Source organism: Acanthochromis polyacanthus, chromosome 11, assembly GCF_021347895.1.
Source record: "Acanthochromis polyacanthus isolate Apoly-LR-REF ecotype Palm Island chromosome 11, KAUST_Apoly_ChrSc, whole genome shotgun sequence".
Classification (NCBI taxonomy): Eukaryota; Metazoa; Chordata; class Actinopteri; family Pomacentridae; genus Acanthochromis; species Acanthochromis polyacanthus.
Genome location: NC_067123.1, coordinates 11,992,103 through 12,015,614, shown reverse-complemented (window position 1 = coordinate 12,015,614; position 23,512 = coordinate 11,992,103). Strand labels below are relative to the sequence as shown.

General features: G+C 37.4%; 1 protein-coding gene across 6 annotated transcripts in view; it reads left to right on the top strand.

Moving 5' to 3' along the window:
* The window catches only part of LOC110968659 (protein MTSS 1-like), a 92,858-nt gene that overhangs the window by 54,662 nt on the left and 14,684 nt on the right, over nt 1–23,512 (top strand). For 3 of the 6 annotated variants that reach the window (XM_051955104.1, XM_051955106.1, XM_051955107.1), the window contains exons 4-9: nt 7,255–7,339; nt 9,454–9,545; nt 9,702–9,776; nt 13,667–13,678; nt 20,785–20,942; nt 23,300–23,407. In XM_051955104.1, coding sequence (XP_051811064.1) covers nt 7,255–7,339; nt 9,454–9,545; nt 9,702–9,776; nt 13,667–13,678; nt 20,785–20,942; nt 23,300–23,407 — 530 coding nt within the window. The remainder of the gene's footprint in view (nt 1–7,254; nt 7,340–9,453; nt 9,546–9,701; nt 9,777–13,666; nt 13,679–20,784; nt 20,943–23,299; nt 23,408–23,512) is intronic. The other 3 variants (XM_051955105.1, XM_051955109.1, XM_051955108.1) reach the window with 1 other exon arrangement.

Genomic DNA, 23,512 nt, shown 5'->3' with positions numbered 1-23,512 from the left:
GTTCGTGTGGAGCAGCTCCGGTGGGAATGTGACGGCCGAGTTCACATCCCAGCCGGACGGAGGGAACCGGGTTTAGGTTCCAGCCTCAGATTCCAGGTCACCTACCGTTCACTGCAGCATCACGCCAGCGCAGAGAGCCGAGGTTGTCGCCTCGGAAAAATCGGTCAGGAGCTTCAACGGCAGTTTTTAAATTAAGGTTACATCCAGACTCCTTCTGCAAGAGTCGGTTTGCTCCCATCTTTGTAGTAATTTACACAGAAATCTGCCCATGCTTGTGGTTTCTCTAGTTTCACAGGTTGTCGTTTGTCATTCACAAAATCATTCAGAATAGTGGAATTCTTTTGCACTAATTGTTTACAGGACATTTTAATTCCTCATTTCACTGTGGATTTTTTCTGTAGTATTTTTGTGCATTCAGCACTTTACAGGCATTTTTCTATTCAGTACATTTTTACTCATAATATAGTTTACATTTTATTGTGCATTTTCTAATTTAGTATTTTATTCTTATGTATTTTTTTTTAAAAATGACCTTTGCCAAATATTTCGACTTTTTTTATTTATTTAAATATTCTTTTCTTTTTTTTTTTTATCTATTTGTATTTGGGGTGGTGGTTACTTTCTGTTATTCTACTCTGTCTCTATATTATTCTGTTCTGCCATACTTTATTATACTATACTAATCTACTCCTACACTATGTTGCTGTACTATACTACTCTACTATACTATACTACACTATTCTATATAATTCTACTCTACTGTAATATATTATACTACTCTATATAGTTCTGTTCTTCCCTACTATTGTGCAATACTATACTATACTATACTATACTATACTATACTATACTATACTATACTATACTATAATATGCTACACTATACTACACCACTCTGCTATGCTCTGCTATGCTCTGCTATGCTATGCTGTGCTATGCTGTGCTACTGTACTCTGGGTCTCGTGCAGATGATGCAGCCTCCAGGCGACTCAGGCTGCAGGTCAGACAGAAACGCTGCCGTGTCCCTCTGAATTGGGTCAACCGGGTTTCAAACAGTGTAACGAGTCAGCAGTCGCTCAATCGGTTGCAATTGACCAGGAACTAATTGACTGACTGTGACCCAGCAGGGTGGAAATTCATGCTAATTGTGTCACAAACATTAATCAAAACAGCCTTGTGTGATTTTCATCATCTGTAATGTTGAACTTAGCTTTGACTGCAGTTTCGTGTCTTTGTGGAAGACTTGTCCAGGCAGCTTCTTGGCTCAGCTGGAGGTGTTTTACCATCAAGCTGGATTAGATCACATTACCTTTAGTCAGCCATTTACTTGAAATGATCACCTTTCCTTTGTTCCACTCTGCATTCGTCTTAATTTTAACCCTCTGAACTCTCTTTCTGGGTACATTTTTTCAATTCAATTCAATACAATTTTATTTATATAGCGTCAATTACAGTCAAATTGTCTCAAAACGCTTTACAGAACCCATATGCCTGACCCCCAGAGCAAGCCCAAAGGCGACAGTGGCAAGGAAAAACACCCTTTTAACAGGGAAGAAACCTCGAGCAGAACCCGGCTCTATATAGGGGGGACCCATCTGCCTGCTGGCTGGGCGGGTTGAGAAGGACAGAGGAGGGCAAGGGGGAGGGATGGGAGAAGAGGGAGGGGTGGGAAAGCAGGGAAAACACAACAGGATACATGTATGACAGGATATGTAACACAGACAAAGTATAAGCTAACATTGAAAACTGACTCATAGTTTACTCTTATGATGTACGCTCTGACATTAAACATACTCCATATATAGCTAGCAGTAAAATTCAAACAGTATGTAAGTTAGCATAACAAGTATAGTGAAGCTAATTTTTAGCTGCAATATAACGTCCTGCGCCTCCATGGAAACAGAACAACCACAACTAGAAGTAGCGAGAACTCAGAAATATCTTCTGTGCAGTTTGATACAGTTATAATAAGATAAATCATAAAAATAGAAAAATGAAAGTTGAATTTCTTTGATTATTTATTTTGCAAAATTGAAAAAAAGGAATCCACATGTACATTATTTTTCCAAGTGTCCACAGGTATTACCAATACTGTAAAAAAAGGGGGGGGGGGGGGGAGCAATACTGGCTCTGCATACTAAAGATATTTTCCTACTTAGATTTCTAATTGGTTTTGTTTTGATTTGTGTTTTATGTGTAAACAGTCTCCCTGAATTTGATTGTAGTTTAGTCACTAAAGGCTGACTCGGGCAAACAATTAGCTTTTGGCAGATTTTTAAATGAAACATGTAGAATGAAGTGATTTCTAATGAAGTATCATAATTTTAAGCTTAGATTTGGTTATTAAAATTTTAATTTTCTAAATGCAATGGCAAGTCACATATGAGTGGTTTGAAGAATTGAAAAAGTATTTTTTTCAGTTTTTACAGCTTGTGACACTGATTAAACGTATCATTTTGCTGATGCTTTTTGTTTGTTGTTTTGTTTCTGGGTTCAGAGGATTGCACTGATACTAACATAGAGTCACTACATCCATAGAAACAGGTGTGACAATCTTAGCATTGGCAGTTTTTAGATATAATTCCTTTAACGCTTGTTTAGAATTAAAATATCTGTGCATACAAAGCAACTGATCTGCACCAGTATGTCCAGACTAGAAGAGTCTCATATGGTCTGTTGGCACACATGTCTGTTGTAACACTTAATATCAGTGCTGCTGCCTCCTACAAGCAAAGTATAAAATTAGTCATACAATCTCTCACTGCTGTGGTCCTGAGAGCTGCAGGATGAACCAAACAGTGAAATGAGGTCAGAAAAGGCTGACAAACGTCTGCTTACAGCTCGTGTGGAAACCTGCCCGAGAACCACCAAGGCCAGAAGTTTGACTCATGCAGATCTGGGAAAACACTTTGAGTAAAATGCCCTGTGAGTTCATTTAACATGTGCAGGCAGACAGACCTTTGAAAGGAAGCTCATTTGGAGGTTTACTTCTCAACTTTGGATCTGTTTTTTTGCACCAAACTTTCCAAAAAAGCAGTTTTCTGCCACCAAGAAACTGAACATAATTTGAAAGCAGAAGCATCGCAGAAACAGTCACTTTATCTGCAGTGTGCTCTTATTGCCCTGCTGGCTGAAAGGAACTTATCCTGGTTTGATCCAGAACGAAAAGATCTTGTTTCTCAGAGGAGACACGAGGTGAGAAGAGGGGAAGTGACACCTCGTCTGACGGTTATGAGGAGCAGCATGAAGCTAAAAAAGGAATAAGGAGGATTGAAAAGCAAAGGAGAGCGAAAGATGATGTGTGAAGAAATGATGTAAAGGAGGAAAATTGAGGAACCTGGTCAGAGACGACTGAAAAAAATTGTAGCTTTATGTGTGGACACCGTTAATGAGGTGTACACTTAAAAAAGATTTTTTTAAATTTTCCCTATTTTCAGTTTTTAATTGTCATTTTTAACTGATATATTTATTTTTCAGAATTTCCCTATTACAGATAATTATTAGTAAAATTACTGAAAAACATATTAACTTATCTGTTTACCGTGAAAATTTAATAAATAAAATCTGTAAATAATTTCAGTATTTTAATATTTATCACATTATTACTATTTATGATTTTTTTTTTTTACATTTTACAGATTCTTAAACACATATAGATTTTGTATCATTTTGCATTAATTGGAATTTAAAGCTGTTTGCTGTTATATTAGTGATTAAATAAATTAATTTAAATATTGACTGTAAAATGAACAAACAAAACAGGCTAAAAATGTAAAGTAAGGCCAAATTAAAAATCAGTATATATATTTTTTTTTTTACAAATTCTTATTTCTTCTTTTATGAGGTTTGACAGCAAAATCACACTAGTTTTATTCTGTTTAAATAAGCAAACATTTCTATTTTACAGATCTTTGCCATTATTTTAAAGGAAAATTATGTATTCTAAGGACTGTAAGAATCAGAATCACTTTATTCATGATTCTTACAGTCCTTATAATACATAATTTTCCTTTGAAATAATGGCAAAGAAAAAAAAGAAAAAATAACGGTATCTTAAAAACTTAAAAAGAAATAAAAAGCAATACTGTAAACTGGATTGTGTTTTTTTTTGTTTTTTTGCAATTTTTGAATTTTACAGAATCCCCCTGTTTTGTGAAATTACAGATAATACCTAGTGAAATGATGTTATGCACACTTTGGATGTGTTTTTTCAGTCAGCAAAGAAATCAAGATTTTTTATTTAAAAAAAATTAACATTTGTCAAGTTATTATGTATAGTGTAACCAAACAGAGAATATATGTAAAAACAAAACCAACCAAAAAACAACAACAAAAAGGTATATTGTTCAAAACACACAACAGTTAAAACCTATTCAAAAACACATTATTATCATTGTAGAGTATATCTCTAAAATCTCAACAGCTGCTCCCTTCAGTCATTCATCAACAAGTCTATAGATGCTCCATCCAGACCACACACACAGTAACATTATATCATCTTTAAAGCAGGTTCCATATTAGTTTCTTCTTCTTTCTGACTTTAAGGAATCTGAAAAGCAAGCAGAAAAGAGACACAAGAGGGCTGTCAGAGAGGAAAGAGGAAGGAAAGAAGAAGTGAGGAAGAGCAGAGGAGGAAGAGGAGTCAGTGCTGCAATGCAGTGTTCACCACCCAACCAACACACACGTCTGTTTGCTAGACTTGTGAGGACCATTTCTGATAAAACACCATCCCTGTGAACCAGAAAGTTCACTTAAACTTTCCAGAGTCTTGAGTTATGAACCCTCTGAGCACTGAACAGTTTCTGGGTGTTTTTATTTATTGTTGTAACATTTTTACTCATTTTTCACTGCAATATAAAATCCTGCACCTCTATGGAAGCAGCGCAACCGTGACCAGAAGGAGATAGAACTGAAAAATGTCTTCTGCGCAGAATGACACAATTATAATACTATAAATCATACAATAGTAAGTTTAAAAAAACAATTTGAGTCAACATTTTTCCATGTGCCTGCAGGTGTTACTAACACTGGCCAAAGTGGTGCCTTTCCATTCCAGATTTTTTTTTTTTTTTTTACAGATATAAGTTTCGTCTGTCTGCTCTGTGTAAACACTACCTGCAGTTCAACCGAGAAATCCCTGAATTTTTTTTGTTTTTTACAGACTCTGAATAGTGCTCATGTTTTATTTTAATGAATGTTTAAGCAGCATGTGTAGGATGAAGTGATTTGGATTAAACGTCACATTTTTAAGCTTGCATTGTGGTAAATTTTCAGATGGAATACAGTGAGTCGTTCAAGGAGAGTTGGAAAGTTCAAAATCCAATTCTGGATGTACAATTTCTGGCTGATAAATCATGGAAATTTGGCAATTTTACAAAACCAACAGGCCTTTCTAAACCACCAGCAGGTTTTTTCAGCAGGTTAATATGTATTTTTCCTCTGAAACTGAAGAGTTTGGATGAAGCTGAAGTGCAACCAGTCCTCACATGTGTTGGAACACGAGCATTAGCATGTGTTGGAGGTGTTGCTGGATCTCCAGGCTGACAGGCTGAGATCTGGTGAACTTCTCCCCCGGAGGGAGTGTTCTGTCTGGGGGAGAGAGGACGACCATCTGGCCCCTTCGGGTGCCCGTGGAGCTTCTGCTGCACTGACAATCAGCTTGGTAACGCTCAGATCGAATCCCTGAAAACTCTCCGTTCGTCTTTACTACACCAGAAAGTTATCAGTGTGGCTCTAATCTGACTGCAGGAAAAATGGTTTTGACAAAACTTTAGTCTCACTGTTTGTTTGTCTTCAAAGCTAAACTGATTGCAACTGGAGCAGTTGCAAGTTATATAAAAAAAACTATGCAACAGATTGAAGTTTTTTTTTTTTGGCTCAGGATGGGCCTTTGGTTGATGAATTTTGGAAACAGTAAGCATGTTCAGTCCATGTACAGTAGAGACAGTAAGTCTGTGTTACCTTTTCAACAGATTGTGTATTATCCTGTCATCTTTGATCATTTTGACAATCAAATGTCTGTTGTGCTTGAAACCCTAATTAACAAAGTTGATTAAGAAGACTTATCTTTATATTCTCATGCCTTATCCTTATGGTGATTGGTTAAAAATTCTTTAAGGGTACCAAAAATCCTTCTATGCAGGAAAATCCCTGGAAGGCAGTTTATATTCCTTTTTATTATTTGATATCATCCAGGAGGCATCTGATTGTACCAGATTCATGAACAACTTGAAGAACTTTCTATAGCCACAAATAGAACAAAGAGTCCTGCAATACATAGTTTGCGCAAATAATCTGTCGCATTTCTACTCTCCGTGGCTCATTTTTCACTACAATATAAAGTCCTGCAACTCTATGGAAACAGAACAACCGTGACTATTGAGAACTCAGACATGCCTTCTGTGCAGTACGGTACAGGTCTAATAGCATCACTTTTTTAATTAAAGAAGGAAAGAAAGGAAAAAAAAAAAGGAATTTCTTGGATTATTTATTTACAAAAATGGAGGAGAAACTGGGAACAAGTGCTCATAGATGCTATCAGTGCTGGTGATGAATGGCAGCTCTACAGCTTTACCTACTTGTCTCCTCTGTGCTCTGTGTGAACACAACCTGGAATTCAGTTGAAAAGTTTCCGAATTTTAGTCACGTAAATGTTGGTCATAGCTCAATCAGTCAGGGCTTTACAGTTGTCACTAGGATCCAAAAATTTTTAGTTTTTTTGCAAAATTTTAATAGTGCAAACAATTTAATTTTGCAGAATGTTTTAAATGAGACATGTAGAATAAAGTGTGAATGCAATTTCAAACTGAGACTTGGATACATTTTCTGATAAAATGTCATAGATGAGTAGTTCATGGGCTGTTTTTTCAATTTCTTGCTCTGATAAATGGTGTAATTTTCGTGATTAAAAATAGATACATGCATTGGAATTTAGAGCAGGAGATGGGATGTTTCTGGTGACTTTGGGCTAATAAATCAGGACTCTGGTGTAGCTCACAATGAACTTGCTGCTTTTGTGGCATCATTACTACCTGTTTGCATCACTCAGAGTGTTATTATGCGATAATCAGGGGCATTTTTATTTGAAAATACTTGCGGAAAAGGAAGATTTTTGTAGAAAAACAAGCTCTTACCTTCTCAGTATGTTCTGACTTAAGCCTGTAAATGGATTTTTATAGAAATAAATGTAGTTTGAGCTGTGAAATGTTTCAGTGGAGAGGTTTGACTGACAGATTGTTGTGTGTCTGTTGTCAGGAGGGACCAGGGACATCGGTTCAGCCCTCACCAGGATGTGCATGAGGCATCGCAGCATCGAGGCCAAACTCCGCCAGTTTTCCATGTGAGTAGATCTGATGAACAGGTGTAGCTTCTCCTCCCTGATCTCCATGGCGACCAGCTCCTCCTCCTCCTCCTGCTTCAGCTTCACAATCCTCCATCTTGTTCTTCATCCTCAGTCTCATCTTCATGCCTTCCTTTTTCTATTTTGCATGATCCCGTTCTTCTTTTTGCTCGTTTTCTCAGCCCTCCACCTCCTGCTGGTACCACGTCCTTTCACCAGCCTCTTTTTTCTTTACATTCTCTCCTGGAAAAACCTCACTCCTTTCCCCTCATCCTCTCCTCCTTCTTCATCTTCCCTCCTCTGCATGAGTCCATTAACTCTCCCTGTATGGAAGGAGGGAGTCAGTCTGGTTGAAATGGGAAGTCGAGGCGTCCAGCTGAGTCGGCGAACAGAGATCCAGTAGCAGGACGATGTAAACAGGAGTCACATCAGTTTTACAGTCAGATGCATCGACAACTGCACACACAAACATCTATTAATATTTTACAGCTAAACAAAGTGTCCCAGATGTCCTTCACGTCCTGCAGCTCCTCTGTGGGGATCCAGAGATGCTCCCTGGCGTCTTTAAAAATGTAATAAAGATGTCCAGCTGCCTTGTAGTTTCTTGATTCAGAACTGAAGAAGCATCTTGGATGAAAAGTGTTCAAAAACCTAGAAAAGAAGCCCAGTTGCCTTTTAGTAAAGCTCCTTGGACAGCCTGATCATGGCACAGTCTGAAAAACACAGAGATAGTAAGGTATTAACATGCTTTAGTTGGACTAATCTACTAGTTGATGGACTGTAAACGTATTTGCAAGAGCACTGATTATTTAGTTTTTAAGCAAGAATGCCAGAAAATTTGCTTGTCCTTGCTCCTCAAATGAAAGGATTTTCATTTTTTGTCTGATTTATATCAATACTTGCATTTTTTTAATATACCAATTAACTAATCTATCAAACATCTGAATTCTAAGCAGCTTCTGAGCATTTTTTATTTGGTCCTGTCAGTTTTTTCCTCTCTATTGGCTCATTTTTCACTGCAGTTTACAGTCCTACACCTCTATGGAAACAGCACAACCATGTCTAGCAGTAGCCATGCCACATCTGATGAGTATGGCTGGTAGAGAGTGATTATTGTGTGGTGTTGCCATAAATTGGTTCACTTTGGAGTGACTGAACACCACAGTTGGAGTGCCTATATGCTGTCGCGTCTCTGTTCAGGTCATTCATGCTGAATTTTCTTCCTCAGGAATCTCAGGATGTTACAGTAGAAGTCAGTGTTGACAGTCCGACCTTTTAGGGTGAATGTAAAAGAAAACGATGCTACTGACCAATCTGACTAATCTGACAGAAGGTGAAGTTTCATATTCTGCTGTTCTAAAATGTAAATAACATAGCATAAATGATCTTGTACAGTAAAGATGTTCCTGAAGCTCCTCACCTGATGTGACTCTTCTCTTTTAGACATTGTTGGTTCTTCCACTGTGAAAACTGCTGTTTTACTGGAGATTAACATGTAGATTTCATTAATGTTATTTGTTCTTGTCCCACCTAATACTTCCTACTACTTTGTGTTCTGATGTAGCATTTTCAGCCCAGGAACAAATAGCATCTGCCCTGACATTCAATCCTGCCATTTAGTGGATCAGGTTTATTCTTTAATTGATTACAAGAACTAGAAAAAAGGCCTAAACTGAAATATATGTGCCTGCATCTCCACTGCAGCTGGAGAATGTTGGCCTCAGCTATCAAAATGGGGAAAAAAAGTCCTGTAATTCAGACTAATTGCTGACAACAAGTCAGAATCAACGCAGCAGTGTGGTGTTGATATTACACCAGTTTAAATCTAGTCTTCGCTGCTGATAAAGACCAAATTAAGGCAGAAACCCTCTCATGAGGAGACAGTTGATCTACTGTTTCTATTCACATATGATTCAAGGCTCCATGTTTTCAAATATAAACTTGTTTGATCAGTTTCATCAGTAAGGAGCTTCTATTTTTCAGCCTTCTTGTGCACATACACCCTGACATCAGCTCTCCTGACTCTTACTTGAAACTTAAATCAAATCTCTGCTGATTTGTGTGTGAGGACACTGCTTTAGTCCAGAGTTTTATCAATCTGTGTGTGTTTCTAGGGTGTTTCTGGACTGTCTGATCAACCCTCTACAGGAGCAGATGGAGGAGTGGAAGAGAGTCGCCAACACTCTGGATAAAGACCACGCCAAAGGTTTCATACACATTCAAACACAAACACGAGGAAAATGTATTTGTCTTTGTGAATTTGCATACATTGTGTATGCATATTTAACTAATTGCGTTGATTTTTCCCTCAACATGTGTTTAAATCAGTCTTTGTGCTTCAGTGACTGTTTTTTCTTGACAGAGTATAAGAAAGCCCGTCAGGAGATCAAGAAGAGATCATCAGACACTCTAAAGCTGCAGAAAAAGGCCAAGAAAGGTTTGCATTCACTGTTTATCAAGTTAAATTCAGATAATAGGTAACTGAATATAACTCGTGGTACATTCTTCCTCACTGTGGTCTCTTTTTTCAATATGTTATAAAGTCCTGCACCTCTATAGAAACCAAACAACCACGACTAGAAGCAAAAGGAAAAAAGGAACTTAAAAATGTCTTTCATGTACCATAAGAAAATTATAATTCCATGAATGATAAAAAAAGAAACAAACATTGGTAAATGTGCTTTATTTCACAAAAAATGAAAATCCAGCATGTACATTTTTCCAAGTGACTACAGATGTTGAAAATACTGAAAAAAAAGATGATTCTAGATACTATTTTTTACAGTTTAAAATATTATTTTGCTTCCATACTCTCCATACATTGTGGCCTGTGTAAACACTGCTTGCAGTTCATCCAAAAAGTCCCTGAATTTTTGTCATGTGTCTGTTGGTCACAGCAAAGTAAGTTAGAGCTTTCCGAATACAACAAGCAGTGCAAATTTTTGGGCATTTTACAGAATCTAGTTAGAGCAAACAGTTAATTTTTTTTGCAATTTTTTCAATTGAGACATGTAGAATAACCATGACTAGAAGTAGAGAGAACTCAGAAATGTCTTGTGTGCTGTATGACATACTTTTAATGCCATAAATCTTATGAAACAAAAAAGTTGATGTAATTATTAAGAAAAGATACAACCAAAAAAACAAACAAACATTTTTCTAAAGACCCACAAGTGTTGGCAATACTTGAAAAAATGGTGGCTGTACATACTATAGATATTCAACTAGTTCCACTTTTAATTTGTCTTCATGTAAACACAGCCTGCAGCTCAACAGAAAAGTTTTTTTGTCACATGACTGTTAGTTGCAGCTGAGTGACTAATGGCTTCTTAGTTTCACCAAGAAGAGCAAAATTTTTAGTTTTTTACAAAATGTGGTCAGTGCAAATTATTTAATTTAGGTACATTTTTAAATGAGACACAGAATAAAGTAATTTTGGTTAAATACTACAATTTCAAGTGCAGATTTAGTTGAATTATCTGATAAAACAGCAGATGAGAGGTTTATGGACTTTGAAAAATTAAAAATCTGATCATTCTTTCCAATTTTACAGCTTCAATGTTTAATAGACTGTGTAATTTTGTTATGTTTTTTAAATTGTTATTTCATTTCCTTTGTAAAACAGAATCAGATGTATTTAAAATATACACTGCTCAGAAAAATTAAAGGAACACTTTTTAATCTAAGTATTGCATCAAATCAGTCAAACATGTGGGATACTGATCTGGTCAAGTAAGTAAAAGAGAGGGTTTTTAGTCAGCTTCAGCTGCTTTGGTGTTCATGAAATTAACAACAGATGCACTAGAGGGGTAACAATGAGACACCCCCCAAAACAAGAATGAGTTTACAGGTGAAGGCCACTGACATTTAATTCCCTTCTTGTGTTATTTGACTGTTTTTCACGAGTTTTGCATTTGGCTAGGGTCACTGTCACTACTGGTAGCATGATGCAATACCTGGACCCTACAGAGGTTGAAGAGGCAAGTCCAACTCCTCCACAATGGCACATCAATATGTGCCATTACCAGAAAGTTTACTGTGTTGCCCAGCACAGTCTCAAGAGCATGGAGGAGGTTCCAGGAGACAGGCAGTTACTCGAGGAGAGCTGGACAGGGCTGCAGAAGGTCCTCAACCGATCAGCAGGACAGCTATCTGCTGCTTTGTGCATGGAGGACCAGGATGAGCACTGCCAGAGCTCTACAAAATGACCTCCAGCAGGCCACTGGTGTGAATGTGTCTGACGAAACCGAAATCAGAAAGAGACTTCATGAGATCTGAGGGTCCGATGTCCTCTAGTGGTTCCTGTGCTCACTGCCTGGCACAGTGGAGCTTGATTAGCATTTGCCATAGAACACAGGAATTGGCAGGTCTGCCAATGGTGCCCTTTGCTTTTCACACATAAGAGCAGGCTCATCGTGAGCACATGTCACAGACATGAAAGGGTCTGGAGAAGCCATGGAGAATGTTATGCTGCCTGTAACATGGTTTACCATGACCGGTTTGGTGGTGAGTCAGTGATGGTCTGAGGAGGCATATCCATGGAGGGATGCACAGACCTCTACAGGCTAGACAACGGCACTCTGACTGCCATTAGGTATCAGGATGAAATCCTTGGATCCATTGTCAGACCCTACATTGGTGCCATAGTCCTGGGTTCCTTGTGGTGCACGACAATGCCTGGTCTCATGTGGCAAGAGGATGCAGGCACTTCCTGGAGGATGAAGGAATTGACAGCATTGACTGGCCCCAATACTCACCAGACCTGAATCCAATAGAACACCTTTGGAACATTATGTTTTGTTCCATCCGACACCACCAGGTTGCTCCTCAGACTGTCCAGGAGCTCAGTGATGCCCTGGTTCAGATCTGGGAGGAGATACCCCAGGACACCATCCATTGTCTCATTAGGAGCTTGTCCCGGCATCGTCAGGCTGCATACAAGCATATGGAGGTCATGCAAACTACTGAGTACCATTTTGAGTTGCTGCCAACGAATTTCAGAAAATGAACCAGTCTGCCACACAGTTTAGAGATTTAATGAGAGTGGTCCGAGGGCCCGACGTCCTATAGTGGGCCCTGTGCTCGCTGACCGGCACCGTGGAACTCGACTGGCATTTGCCATAAAACACAGGAACTGGTAGGTCCACCACTAGCGCCTTGTTGTTTGGACTACATGGACTACAAGGTCGATTTGTTTGCGTCACATCCGTGTTACTCTGATTGGTTCTTTCTTGTCCAAGCTGCATTCGTTAGCCCCTCCTTTTTGAAATTGTCTCGTATCATCGCAATGCCAGACTGCCTTTATTTGTATTTATATTAATACATAAATAAAGTCAGTCTGGATTTTCCAGGCAAAGTCTTATGTGGTAGGAGAACTCATGCAGTTCCTGGAGGATAAAGGAACTGATACCATTAGCTGGCCCCCATGCTCACCTGACCTGAATCCAATAGAACACCTTTGGAACATTACGTTTTGTTCCATCAGACACCATCAGGTTGCTCCTCAGACTGTCCCGGAGCTCAGCGATGCCCTGGTCCAGTTCTGGGAGGAGATACCCCAGGACACCATCTGTCGTCTCATTAGGAGCTTGTCCCGGCATCGTCAGTCATGCATACAAGCACTTGGAGGCCATACAAACTACTGAATACCATTTTGAGTTGCTGCCGAGGTATTTCAGCAAGATGAACTAGCCTGCCACATCAGTTTTTCACTTTGATTTTGGGGTGTCTTGAATTTTGCGCTCTTGGGAGTTGATAATTTTCATTTCCATCAAACAATGTGGCATCTTTTCATTCCCAACACATTATCCAGTCCATATCAATGTAAATATCCAATTCATTTTTCCCCCACATTGAAATATGATGTTTTATAAAAGTGTTCCCTTAATTTTTTTGAGCTGTGTATTAATATGTTTTTATTTGTTTGCCTTTTAATTTTGCTGTTTTAAAATGCATGAAGTTAGAGCGAGACGAGGGTTTTGATAATAGTACCGGCAAGAATTTAAAACTACTTTCATCCCTGGATATCATGCTTGGAAGATGAGGAGGCTATTGCAAACACTGTGGGGTTGGAACGAATCAGCTTACACTGTGGAAAAAGACACCACTTGCAAGTTGGAAGTCTAACGATGCGTTTTACACTTTCTGGCTGATAAATGATGCTTTTCTTTTCTTTTTACTAACCTGCGAATGTATTTTGGGGTTTAGATGGTTAAAAGGTGCATGAAAATACATGAGGATGTAAAAGTTAACATTATGTTTTTTCTTTTTCTAACAAACTGCCTTCTTCCCTTCCTGTGGTGTCCCATCATGCTCTGCTCCGTCCAGCTGATGTATTTGGTAAGTTGTCGTATATCTGCTTTCTACACAGCTTGGTTCAAAGCTGTTCTCTAATAAATATAATTATTCTGCAGACGTCAAAACACTTTGTTTGAAAAACTTACGTGATCTGTGTTTTCCTGCTGGTTTATCAGTTTTGTAGTTAGTTTTATCTATTCATCCACTAAGTGACTAATGAATTAAGGAACTAGTCAGGTAAAGCTGTGTCATGGAGTTGCTCGGGGTATCAAACAGCTTTACACATGGATACTTAGCTTTGGTCAGTTGAGTTAGCATGAAGTACAGCACATGACAAAGGGAGTGAGGCTGCATATTGTACATCAATATTATGTTTTACTGTTCAAGCTGAGCTACAAAGAATCGAAAGTAAACACCAAAACAAGCTCCGTTTTTAGAACCAGTAGTTCCAGTCTGAACCATCAAACTAAACCAGCCTTATTATGAGTGGAAACAAAAGCTTGTTGTTGCTGCCGACAAAGAGCACGACGGCTTCCAGCTTTGAATGGAGCCTTCGGGACCAAGCAAACAGACTCCGTGTTTGACCCAGAGGAAGCTCACATGTGGTGGAGCTGCTCCGGTCATCGGCCTGTTATTACTGCAGGAAAACTCCCTCAGCTCTGGGACAGATGTCAGGAGGCAAGAGGACGTGGAGGAGATTCAAAGGAGGGAAAGTACAAGGAGGAGCTGGTGTTGGAATGAAATGAATGTCAGGAGGGAGGAGATGGAGTTAAAACGAGGAGTCAGAGTTCATGTAATGAGAGAAAAACCCAGGAAAGACCACAACAAAGTGAGAAAAATATTTATTTCAAAGCTGCTTTGGTCATGGGAGCATTTTCAGCTTTAAGTACAAAGTGTAGCTACAAAATTGGAAATACGGGAACAAAACATGGAACAAAAGTGAAATTGTAGATTTTTAATCATAATAAAGTGCCATATTAAGATAAAACAAGCCTTTGTTATTGGAGCAAAGAGGATAGTTCCAACACGTAGGGAGCATCAGCTAAAAAAAGGTAAATATACATAAATACTATTAATATTGCGCAGATTCCTCGATTATATGTAAAATAGTAATGTTACATATCTATATATATCTGTATATTAAAAACAAGATTGTGGCCCAGTAAAAACGCAATAAATCATAGACGTAAGAAAAAACAATGTCCATGTGCCAACAGTGGAAGAAATGGTGACTCTACATACTATAGATATTAGAATACATTTTGAATTTGTTTCCATACGTGTCTACTATCTGCTCTGTGTAAACACTGCCTGCAGTTCAACCAAATGTTTTCAGTGTTTTTGTTATTTGGCTGTTGGTCTCAGTGGAATCGCTAATAGTTTCATGGTTGTACCGAGAAGTGCAGAATGTTTAGTTTTTTATGCAGTCTGGTTAATTCAGTTGGGTTATTTTTATTGGCTTTTTTTTGCCAATAACCAATATATTGATATTTTCCAACTGTCAATTTCCAATTCCGATATCGACCGATAGCGATATATGTGGGCTTGGAATTATTTCCAAACCACAGACATATTTTTAGTTAGGCACAGCAAGCTCCTTACTGCAGCCACACTTGTTTACACACTTGTTTTCACTTTGATTTGGCCACAAGTTACAGTGACATCCTGCATTATGGGACAGTGCACATTAATACAATATCATGTTTCAATAAATGTAGTCTAAAGTTTAACAACTTTAGAGTTCAGCTCCCTGTTAGAAATAGTCGGCTTAATATATATGTCAGGGTAGAGACTGCGATTTGGTAGAATTGGAGTCTCTACCAGTAGAGTTTGCGATTGTAATCTCTACCAGTAAAAACTCCAATCTTACTAGTAGAGATGGAACTTTAAATCTGACCCCTGCCCTGACCCCTGACCCTAACCTTAAAAGTCTAACCTTAGCCCTGACAAATCTCTACTGGTAGGATTGGAGTTTCTACTGGTAGAGATTGCGATCGCAATCTCTACCAGTAGAAACTCCAATTCTACCAAATCGCAGTCTCTACCCTGACATATCTACATATATATATATATGTATATATATATATATATATATATTATAAAATGCACGTTTAGCAGTTTTCTACCAACATTCCTGTCTTTCATTATTTCCATTCGCATCACTTTTTACCTTCATGTATTTTAATATTCCTCATTGTTCTCCATTAAAACAACCTGCGATTGAAGCATCTGCACATAATCATTTTATTTTGTGCGACAAATGATGTCTCCTTTAATGTGAATGCACCAGAGTTTGAAGTTAACATAGAAAGTTGATTGTAAAAAAATACCTTCATGATGCTGTCAGGCCTGGGGTTTGAGTTTTTGTTGAGCTGAATTGCGCAAAGAAAGGCTATGTTGAACTGACTTCGTAGTACAGCCCTCCGGAGTTACATCCAGTAGCTACTGTTTCTTGTAGTTTTTCTTCACTCTGAGTAAACATCAAAGCTGTTGAATCCTACATGCAGTGGAAGCAGAAAGCTGCTAATGTAAATGTTCGTGCCTTCTAAAACCTGTCTCGAGTTTTCTTCCAGTCGAAAGTTGCTTGGTGTTAAAATTGACTGATGAAATTTAAACATGTGAGCAACAATATACAATACTTTCCTTAAACCAACTACACAAGCGACCCTTTGGATACAAAAGTCAAACAGTGTGTTGTTGCACTCAGGTTTCCCTTCTTTTGGGTTCTGAGCAAACAAAGAAAATCAAGCTTCAACTTTAAGAACATGAAAATATGGGCAAGTACCCACATGTTATTTGTACTAAAGCTTATCCAGAGTAAACGAAGATGAAGAATAAAGAGACATCTAGAGTTGGATGAAGGAAACCAGATGCACAACAACAGGGAGATGAAGACAGAACATGAGAGGGATCTTCTGCTCCAGGCGTCATGTTGCTTGAATTCTGTGGGAAACCAGGAATGACATTCTCATCTCCACGATCTCTTTATCGCCGACACGTCTGGTGGAAAAGCTCGGCTCCGTCCGACCACAGAGCTCGGCTTCGTCTCACTGGAGGAAACAGGAACTTTAATTGCATGTTTACGTCCTTCCTCAAACGCTGGAGATGGGGTTACCACACGATCCCCTTCAAGAGGGAAAACTCAACCCCAAAGCAGCAATCAGCACTCAGTAATGAAGTCAGTTGATTAAATGTGATGTGGTCGCACTAAAGCAAATGTCTCTTTGGGTTATGGGAAATTGCGACAGGCAGTTTTCACTCTGTTTTATTGTCAACAAACCCATGAAGAATCAAACTCTCAGTGCTGTCTGACTGCTCTTCCTCGACTGTAGCTCCAAGAAGACAAAAAAAATCCTTTGAACTTGAAGTAGTTGCTGTTATTGTTGCATTTTTACTCACCGTGGGCTCATTTTTCAGTTGAATATAAAGCCCTGCACTTCAGTGGAAACAGAACAACAATGGCTAGAAGCAGAGAGAACTCAGAAATGCCCTCTGTGCAGTAAGACACAGTTATGATGCATTAAAGCCAAAAAGAAAGAAAACAGAGTTGAATTTCTTTGATTATTTATTTTACAAAAAAATATAAAAACTTGGAATCAACATAAATGACAATTTTCTAAATGTCTACATGTGTGACCAGATTTTTTTTAAGTTATAATTTTAAGCTCAGATTTGGTTCAGTTTTTTCTTTGAAATGAGGAGTTCTAGGACATTTGGAAAGCTGAAAATCTGCTGATTCATTCTGTTTTCACAGTTTCTGGCTCAGACAAATGGTGTAATTCTGCATGTATTAAAAAACTTTTGAAACCTGCTGGTAGGTTAATAATAACATTGCAACAGCTGGTCACTGTAGTTTTCAGCAAATAGTCAAATAGAATAAAATGCTTTTGTTTGGGACTGTTTTCTGTGGCAAATTAATTCACATTCAGTGCTCTTTATCCTCTTTACAAAAGAAAATAAATATTACAAAAAAATTACACCATTTATCACAACTAGAAACTGTAAGACGTACAGTTGAACTTTGAATTCTCCGAAGGTCCTTGAACTCATCATGTGTGAAAACTAAGTGTTTGCTCTGATCAGATTTTCTAAAAAAAACTACTAAATGTATGGTAGATGGGCACTTTTAAAAATAAGATTATCTTGGAAATGACTTGATCTGCCTATCTAAAAATTCACAGCTATCATTTTAAATATCTATAGTTTACAATTTTAAAAAATCTCAAGAAAATCTGAGATGTTTGAGCAGAAGGTTTATGATGATTTGAGATGAAATTACCTCCTTTTGAACCCAAAAACCTACTGGCAGGTTTGAGAGTTTTTCTTTTTAAAAATGGCCAAAATTACACCTTTTTATCAGAGCAAGACACTGTAAAAACACAAAGAATTGTTGGATGTTCAACTTTCCCACAGCAAATGAATGTATCATTTCACTAAACACAATTTCAGCGTGCGTTAATGACATTTATTCAAAGATCACTTTATTCTACATTTCTCATTTAAAAATGATCAAATAAATAAACTATTTACTCTCATCAGATTCTGTAAAATAGTAAAAATTCTTCTTCTGTGAAGCCATTAGTGATTCGGCTGCAACCAACAGTCATGTGACAAAAAATCAAGGTGCAAGTGAGTCAACAAGCAATCAAACAAATAGTTTTTAAAATTCCTTTTAAAGTTCTACATACATCGATCTGAAATTACAGAGTTTATGATTAAACAAAAAAGGTTTCAAGCCAATCAAAGACGATTGAGCAGCAAGTTTATGATGATTTGAGATGAAATTACCTCCTTCTGAACCCCAAAACCTACTGGCAGGTTTAAAAGGATGGTTTTCTTTTTAAAAATTGCAAAAATTACACCTTGTATCAGAGCAGGAAGCTGTAAAAACAGAGAGAATTGTTGAATTTTCAACTTTTCCACAGCACAGGAATTTGTGACTTGTGATCACCTTTTTCTAAATTTTTAAATGATCCAAAAACAAACTGTATCCCCTAATCAGATTCTGTGAAAAACATAAACATTTACTGAGAATCTGTGACTGACTCAGCTGCTACCAACAGTCACTTTACAAAAATTAGGGTTAAATCATAATGTGGTCTGATCATTTCTTGAGCATAAATCTGCTTTACTTGGAAACTTTGAGAACAAAAGATATTTGATCAGGGTTAAAAATACAACCTCTTATGAAACATTAGTGTCGTTTGAACTGTGGCTGTTTTGCAATGAAGCTTATTAATCAGACATCTAATAGTGTGTGTTGCAATCGGATGCCGGCAGTTGTTTGTCTCCTCAGTGATGGTTTCTTACTTTAATGTGGTCCAGCAGTTTGTGGGAGGTGTCGCTGTTGTGTTGAATGTTTGCAGTTTGAGATCAGTCTCTCTGGTTCATCATCTGGTTCATCTGCAGCCACAATCTGCTTTATCTTTACTTCGCTTTTCTGTTCTTCATATTTATTATCTGGAGTTTCTGTAACTGATTTACGATGGACTGAACTACTGCAGGTCAATAAAAGAAACTTATTTTTGTGCAACATTACAATTTACACTGACTTCAAATGCAACTAGTTACACTTTTGTTTCTTTTTTCATACTTTGAAAATAAGTATAATCTCCTCAAAGCTTTGAGAGACGATGGCAAACTTTTGTTTTGAAATATTAAATTGGAAAATGTTGTCTTTGACTTGAAAATGTGTCTGATGCTTGTAATATGAGCTGAATTGATTCATTAATAATTTACTCAAATGTTACAACTAATGTTTTTCATTTTTCAAGCAAAAAAAAAAAGTTTAAGAAAGTCATATATCACCTGGTTTCAACTTTTTGAAAGCAGGCTGTATTTTTAGACATAATTCCACAATCTGAGGCTTCATTAGTGATTAAATTAATTATTGTGGCAGCCTGGTTCTTTGTGATTTCTTAAATCTGAGGTTATTATAAACTAGAGATGTAACAATTAATTGATTAATTGTCAACTATTTAATTGATCACCAACTATTTTGAAAATTGATTAATCAGCTTGAATAATTTTATAAAAAGAAAAAGTCAACATTCTCCATTTGCACCTTCTTAAATATGAATATTTTCTAGTTACTTTCTTTCTTTGGGTCGACATTTTTCACCATTTTCAGACCTTTTATAGACCAAACTTACGAATTAATTGAGACAATAATGGATAATTAATTTTCAGTAAAAATAGTCATCAGTATCAACCCTACAGTTAGTCACCCACCAAATTAATATATAAGCACAGAAATGTATGTATCAAAAAACTTATAACAAAGTTGAAGATATTAATTTAATTATGTCATTTTTTTTACAAAGAAAAGTATTCATTTTTATTTATTTAGACATTTAAAAAAATAACTTATACAGAAGTCATTTTTGTCCTTCATAGATGTGTGAAACGTTTTGGTTACTGAAATAAAAGCTGAAGTATTAAAATGTAGCACTAAATAAAGATGTGAAAATTTTTTCTTTTTCACCGGAATAAGATACTTATTTTTATTTCATTTTTTAAATTTTTTTTTTACTTAAAAAGAAGTCATTTTTGTCCTTCATATATTGGTGGAATAAATGACTATCATTAATCAACCAATCACAACTAATTTTATTTATTTGCATAAATAAGTATTTTTTTCAAGATTCCTTTAATGTCATTTTTCTCAGCATCTGCATACATAGTAAGATGAAAAAACGTTCCTCACCAGTGCAAGCACTTAAAACTAAAAAAGTAAGAACATTCAGATAAATAAAACAGTAATGACTACAATTATGTAGTGGATGTCTAAAATTAGCAGCAGGTTAAACTTTAACGAGTAAGAAGGATAAAAAAAAATGCAGAGATTCTTCATAGAGCTGTAATGATTAGTGAATTTATTGTCCACCATCCTATTGATATTAATGTACAACTATTGTGACAATCAAATCATCAGTCTGAGTAACTTTTTAAACACAAAATGCTTCTTAAATGTGAATGTTTTTGATTTTTTTTCTCCTCTGTGACAGTAAACTGAATATCTTATGAACACACACAACATTTGACATTTTCTAACACGTTACAGAGCAAACAACCATAATGAAGGGATTGACTGACAGTGAAAGGGATTCATTTTGGCCCTGTTTTAAGGCTGTGTGTTGTGTTTCCAGGCCGTGGAGACCTGCAACCTCAGCTGGACAGCGCCATGCAGGATGTCAGCGATAAATACCTGCTGCTGGAAGAGACGGAGAAGCAGGCGGTGAGGAAGGCGCTGGTGGAGGAGAGGAGCCGCTTCTGCTGCTTCGTGTCCATGCTGAGGCCCGTCGTGGTCAGTCGTTCATCCGCACACAGTTTCTGCATGAATCCTCTGAACCCCCAAGCAGCTTCTGGGCATTTATTTAATCACTGTGGGCTCATTTGTCACTGCAATATAAAATCCTACATCTCTGTGGAAACAGAGCAACCATGAATAGAAGTAGAGAGAACTCAGAAATGTCCTCTATGTAGCATGACACTAGCCTAGCCACGCTAGACCCATGTTGTGAAGGCACAAGGGTCTTGGTACGCTCGACAGGGAGGGAGGCGGGCTAAAAGGTTGTCTATCAAATCACTCTGCAGCAATTGGGTAGGTATACAACCAATCAGCGCAACGAATAGGCTCCTAGAGCGCCGGAAATCAGAGGATACGGTAGTTCGGTGAAGCCTTATTTATACAGTCAATGGGTGAAGCTCAAGTATATTACAGACATGTTAACAGAAAGATTATTCAGAGTCGGTGCTAATGGAGCTCAACGACTCTTGTCGTTTTTGTTGTCGACCCTGGCAGAGAATTAAATTCGTTGCCGTGGGTTGTCTAGCGCGGCTAGGCTAGTTGTTTCCGGTTGAATCGTCTGTCGTCACTTAGTTACGCCCGCCTTCTGACTCAACACTTCATGGTGATTCGTCCGGCCAGTTTTAGGAGAATCCAGCCTCGAGCCTTATGGAGGGTAACTAGACCCACCCTGGCAGAGAATTAAATTTGTTGCCGTGGGTTGTCTAGCGCGGCTAGGCTAGCGTGACACAGTTTTAATACCATAAATCATAAAAAGAGAGGAAAAAAATAACATCGAATTTGTTTGATTTTTTGTTTTGCAAAACTTGGGGAATAAAGTGGAATCAAAATGCCTGCAGTCTACTGGGGAAAATAGTGTCTCTTTTTACTCTCAGGTATTTTTCTGTCAAACTGGGCTGAACTGCAGGATGTGCAAATTCGAAATTTGCCAAAGTAAAATGTATATATATATACATTTTACTTTGGCAAATTTCGAATTTGCACATCCTGCAGTTCAGCCCAGTTTGACAGAAAAATACCTGAATTTTGGTCACGTAACTGTTGCTCGTTGTACAGAATCTGGTGAGAGTGAGTGTTTAATTTTCTGTCAAACTTTCGAATGACACATATCGAATGAAGTGATTTTGATGAAATAATACAATTTCTATGCGTAGGATTGGCAACATTTTCCATGCACTGACAAATGTTACCAGTACTGGGGAAAAACAGATCTGTTTTGCTGATTACATTTTCATCTTCCTCTGTGCTCTGTGTAAACACTGCCTGCAGTTCAACCGAAAAGTCCCTGAGCTTGGCATGGTAGTGCAAAAGACTGTAGAATGTTTAATTTTTCACCGAACGTTTAAAAAAAGGCTCATTTTTTGACGATTTTTAAATAAAACCTATAAAGTAATGAAATATCACAGTTTTAAGTTTAAAATTGGTTGTTTCCCAACTAAACAGCAAGTCAGTACAAGATGAAAAAGGTGTCTCTAAAAACTTTAGCTATTTTATCAGTTATTTTTTATACCTAGTCATCTCCTCTCTGCTCTGTGTAAACACTGCTTGCAGTTCAGCCGAAAAGTCCCTGCACTGAACACAGCTGTACCAAGGACTGCAAATGGTTTAGTTTTTTTTACAGAATCTTACAGAATTTTACAGAAAAATGATTAGGGTTTTTTGGCTGACTTTTAAATATGACATATAGTTTTAAGCTTAGATTTAGATTTCACCTCCTAACCAAAAACAAATCAGTATTAGCTTTTTCTCAATTACATATTTTTTCATACTTCAATATTTTGAATTTTTTACTCTAAATATTTTACTTTTTGTTTTGCCACTTATCTCCTCTCTGCTCTGTACAAATGCTGCCTACGATTCAGCCTAAAATTCTCAGAATTTTTGTCACATGACTGTCACAGTTTAGTGACTGACATCTTTCTAGTTGTGTCAAGGAACTTTTTTTTTCACAGAATCTGGTTTCTTTTCTGCAAAGGGTTTATTTTTGACACATTTAAATGAGATGTAGAATAAAGTGATTTCGAATAAATGTCCCGATTTTAGGTATAGATTTGGTTCATTTTTTTGGCAGAGTTCAAGAATTGTCTGAAAATTCACCGTATGACCGTTATTTCTGCTTTCACAGAATCTTGCTGATGAATTGTCGTTTTGGTGATTATTTTTCCTTTAAATTAAACATGCTTTTGAAACACGTGGGTAAATTTTGGGGTTCAGAGGGTTAATGTTATTGAAATCTCTGAAAACTTCATGATCCAAACATTAGTCCTCCAAACTAAAGCTGAATACAAACCTCCAGACCAGCAGCTGCAGTTAGAGAGTTTGTGGATGTCTACTGATGTCTGTTTGTGTGTCAGGAGGAGGAGATGTCCATGTTGGGGGAGATCACCCACCTGCAGACCCTGACAGACGACCTGAAGACTCTGACCATGGACCCTCACAAGCTGCCGGCCTCTAGCGAACAGGTACGTTCACCCGGACTTGAGGTTGTGTAGGATTAAACTTCTTCAGTCTTTAAAAACAATATAATGATAATTTTTAGCATCCAAAGTCTGTATAATAAATCAGGA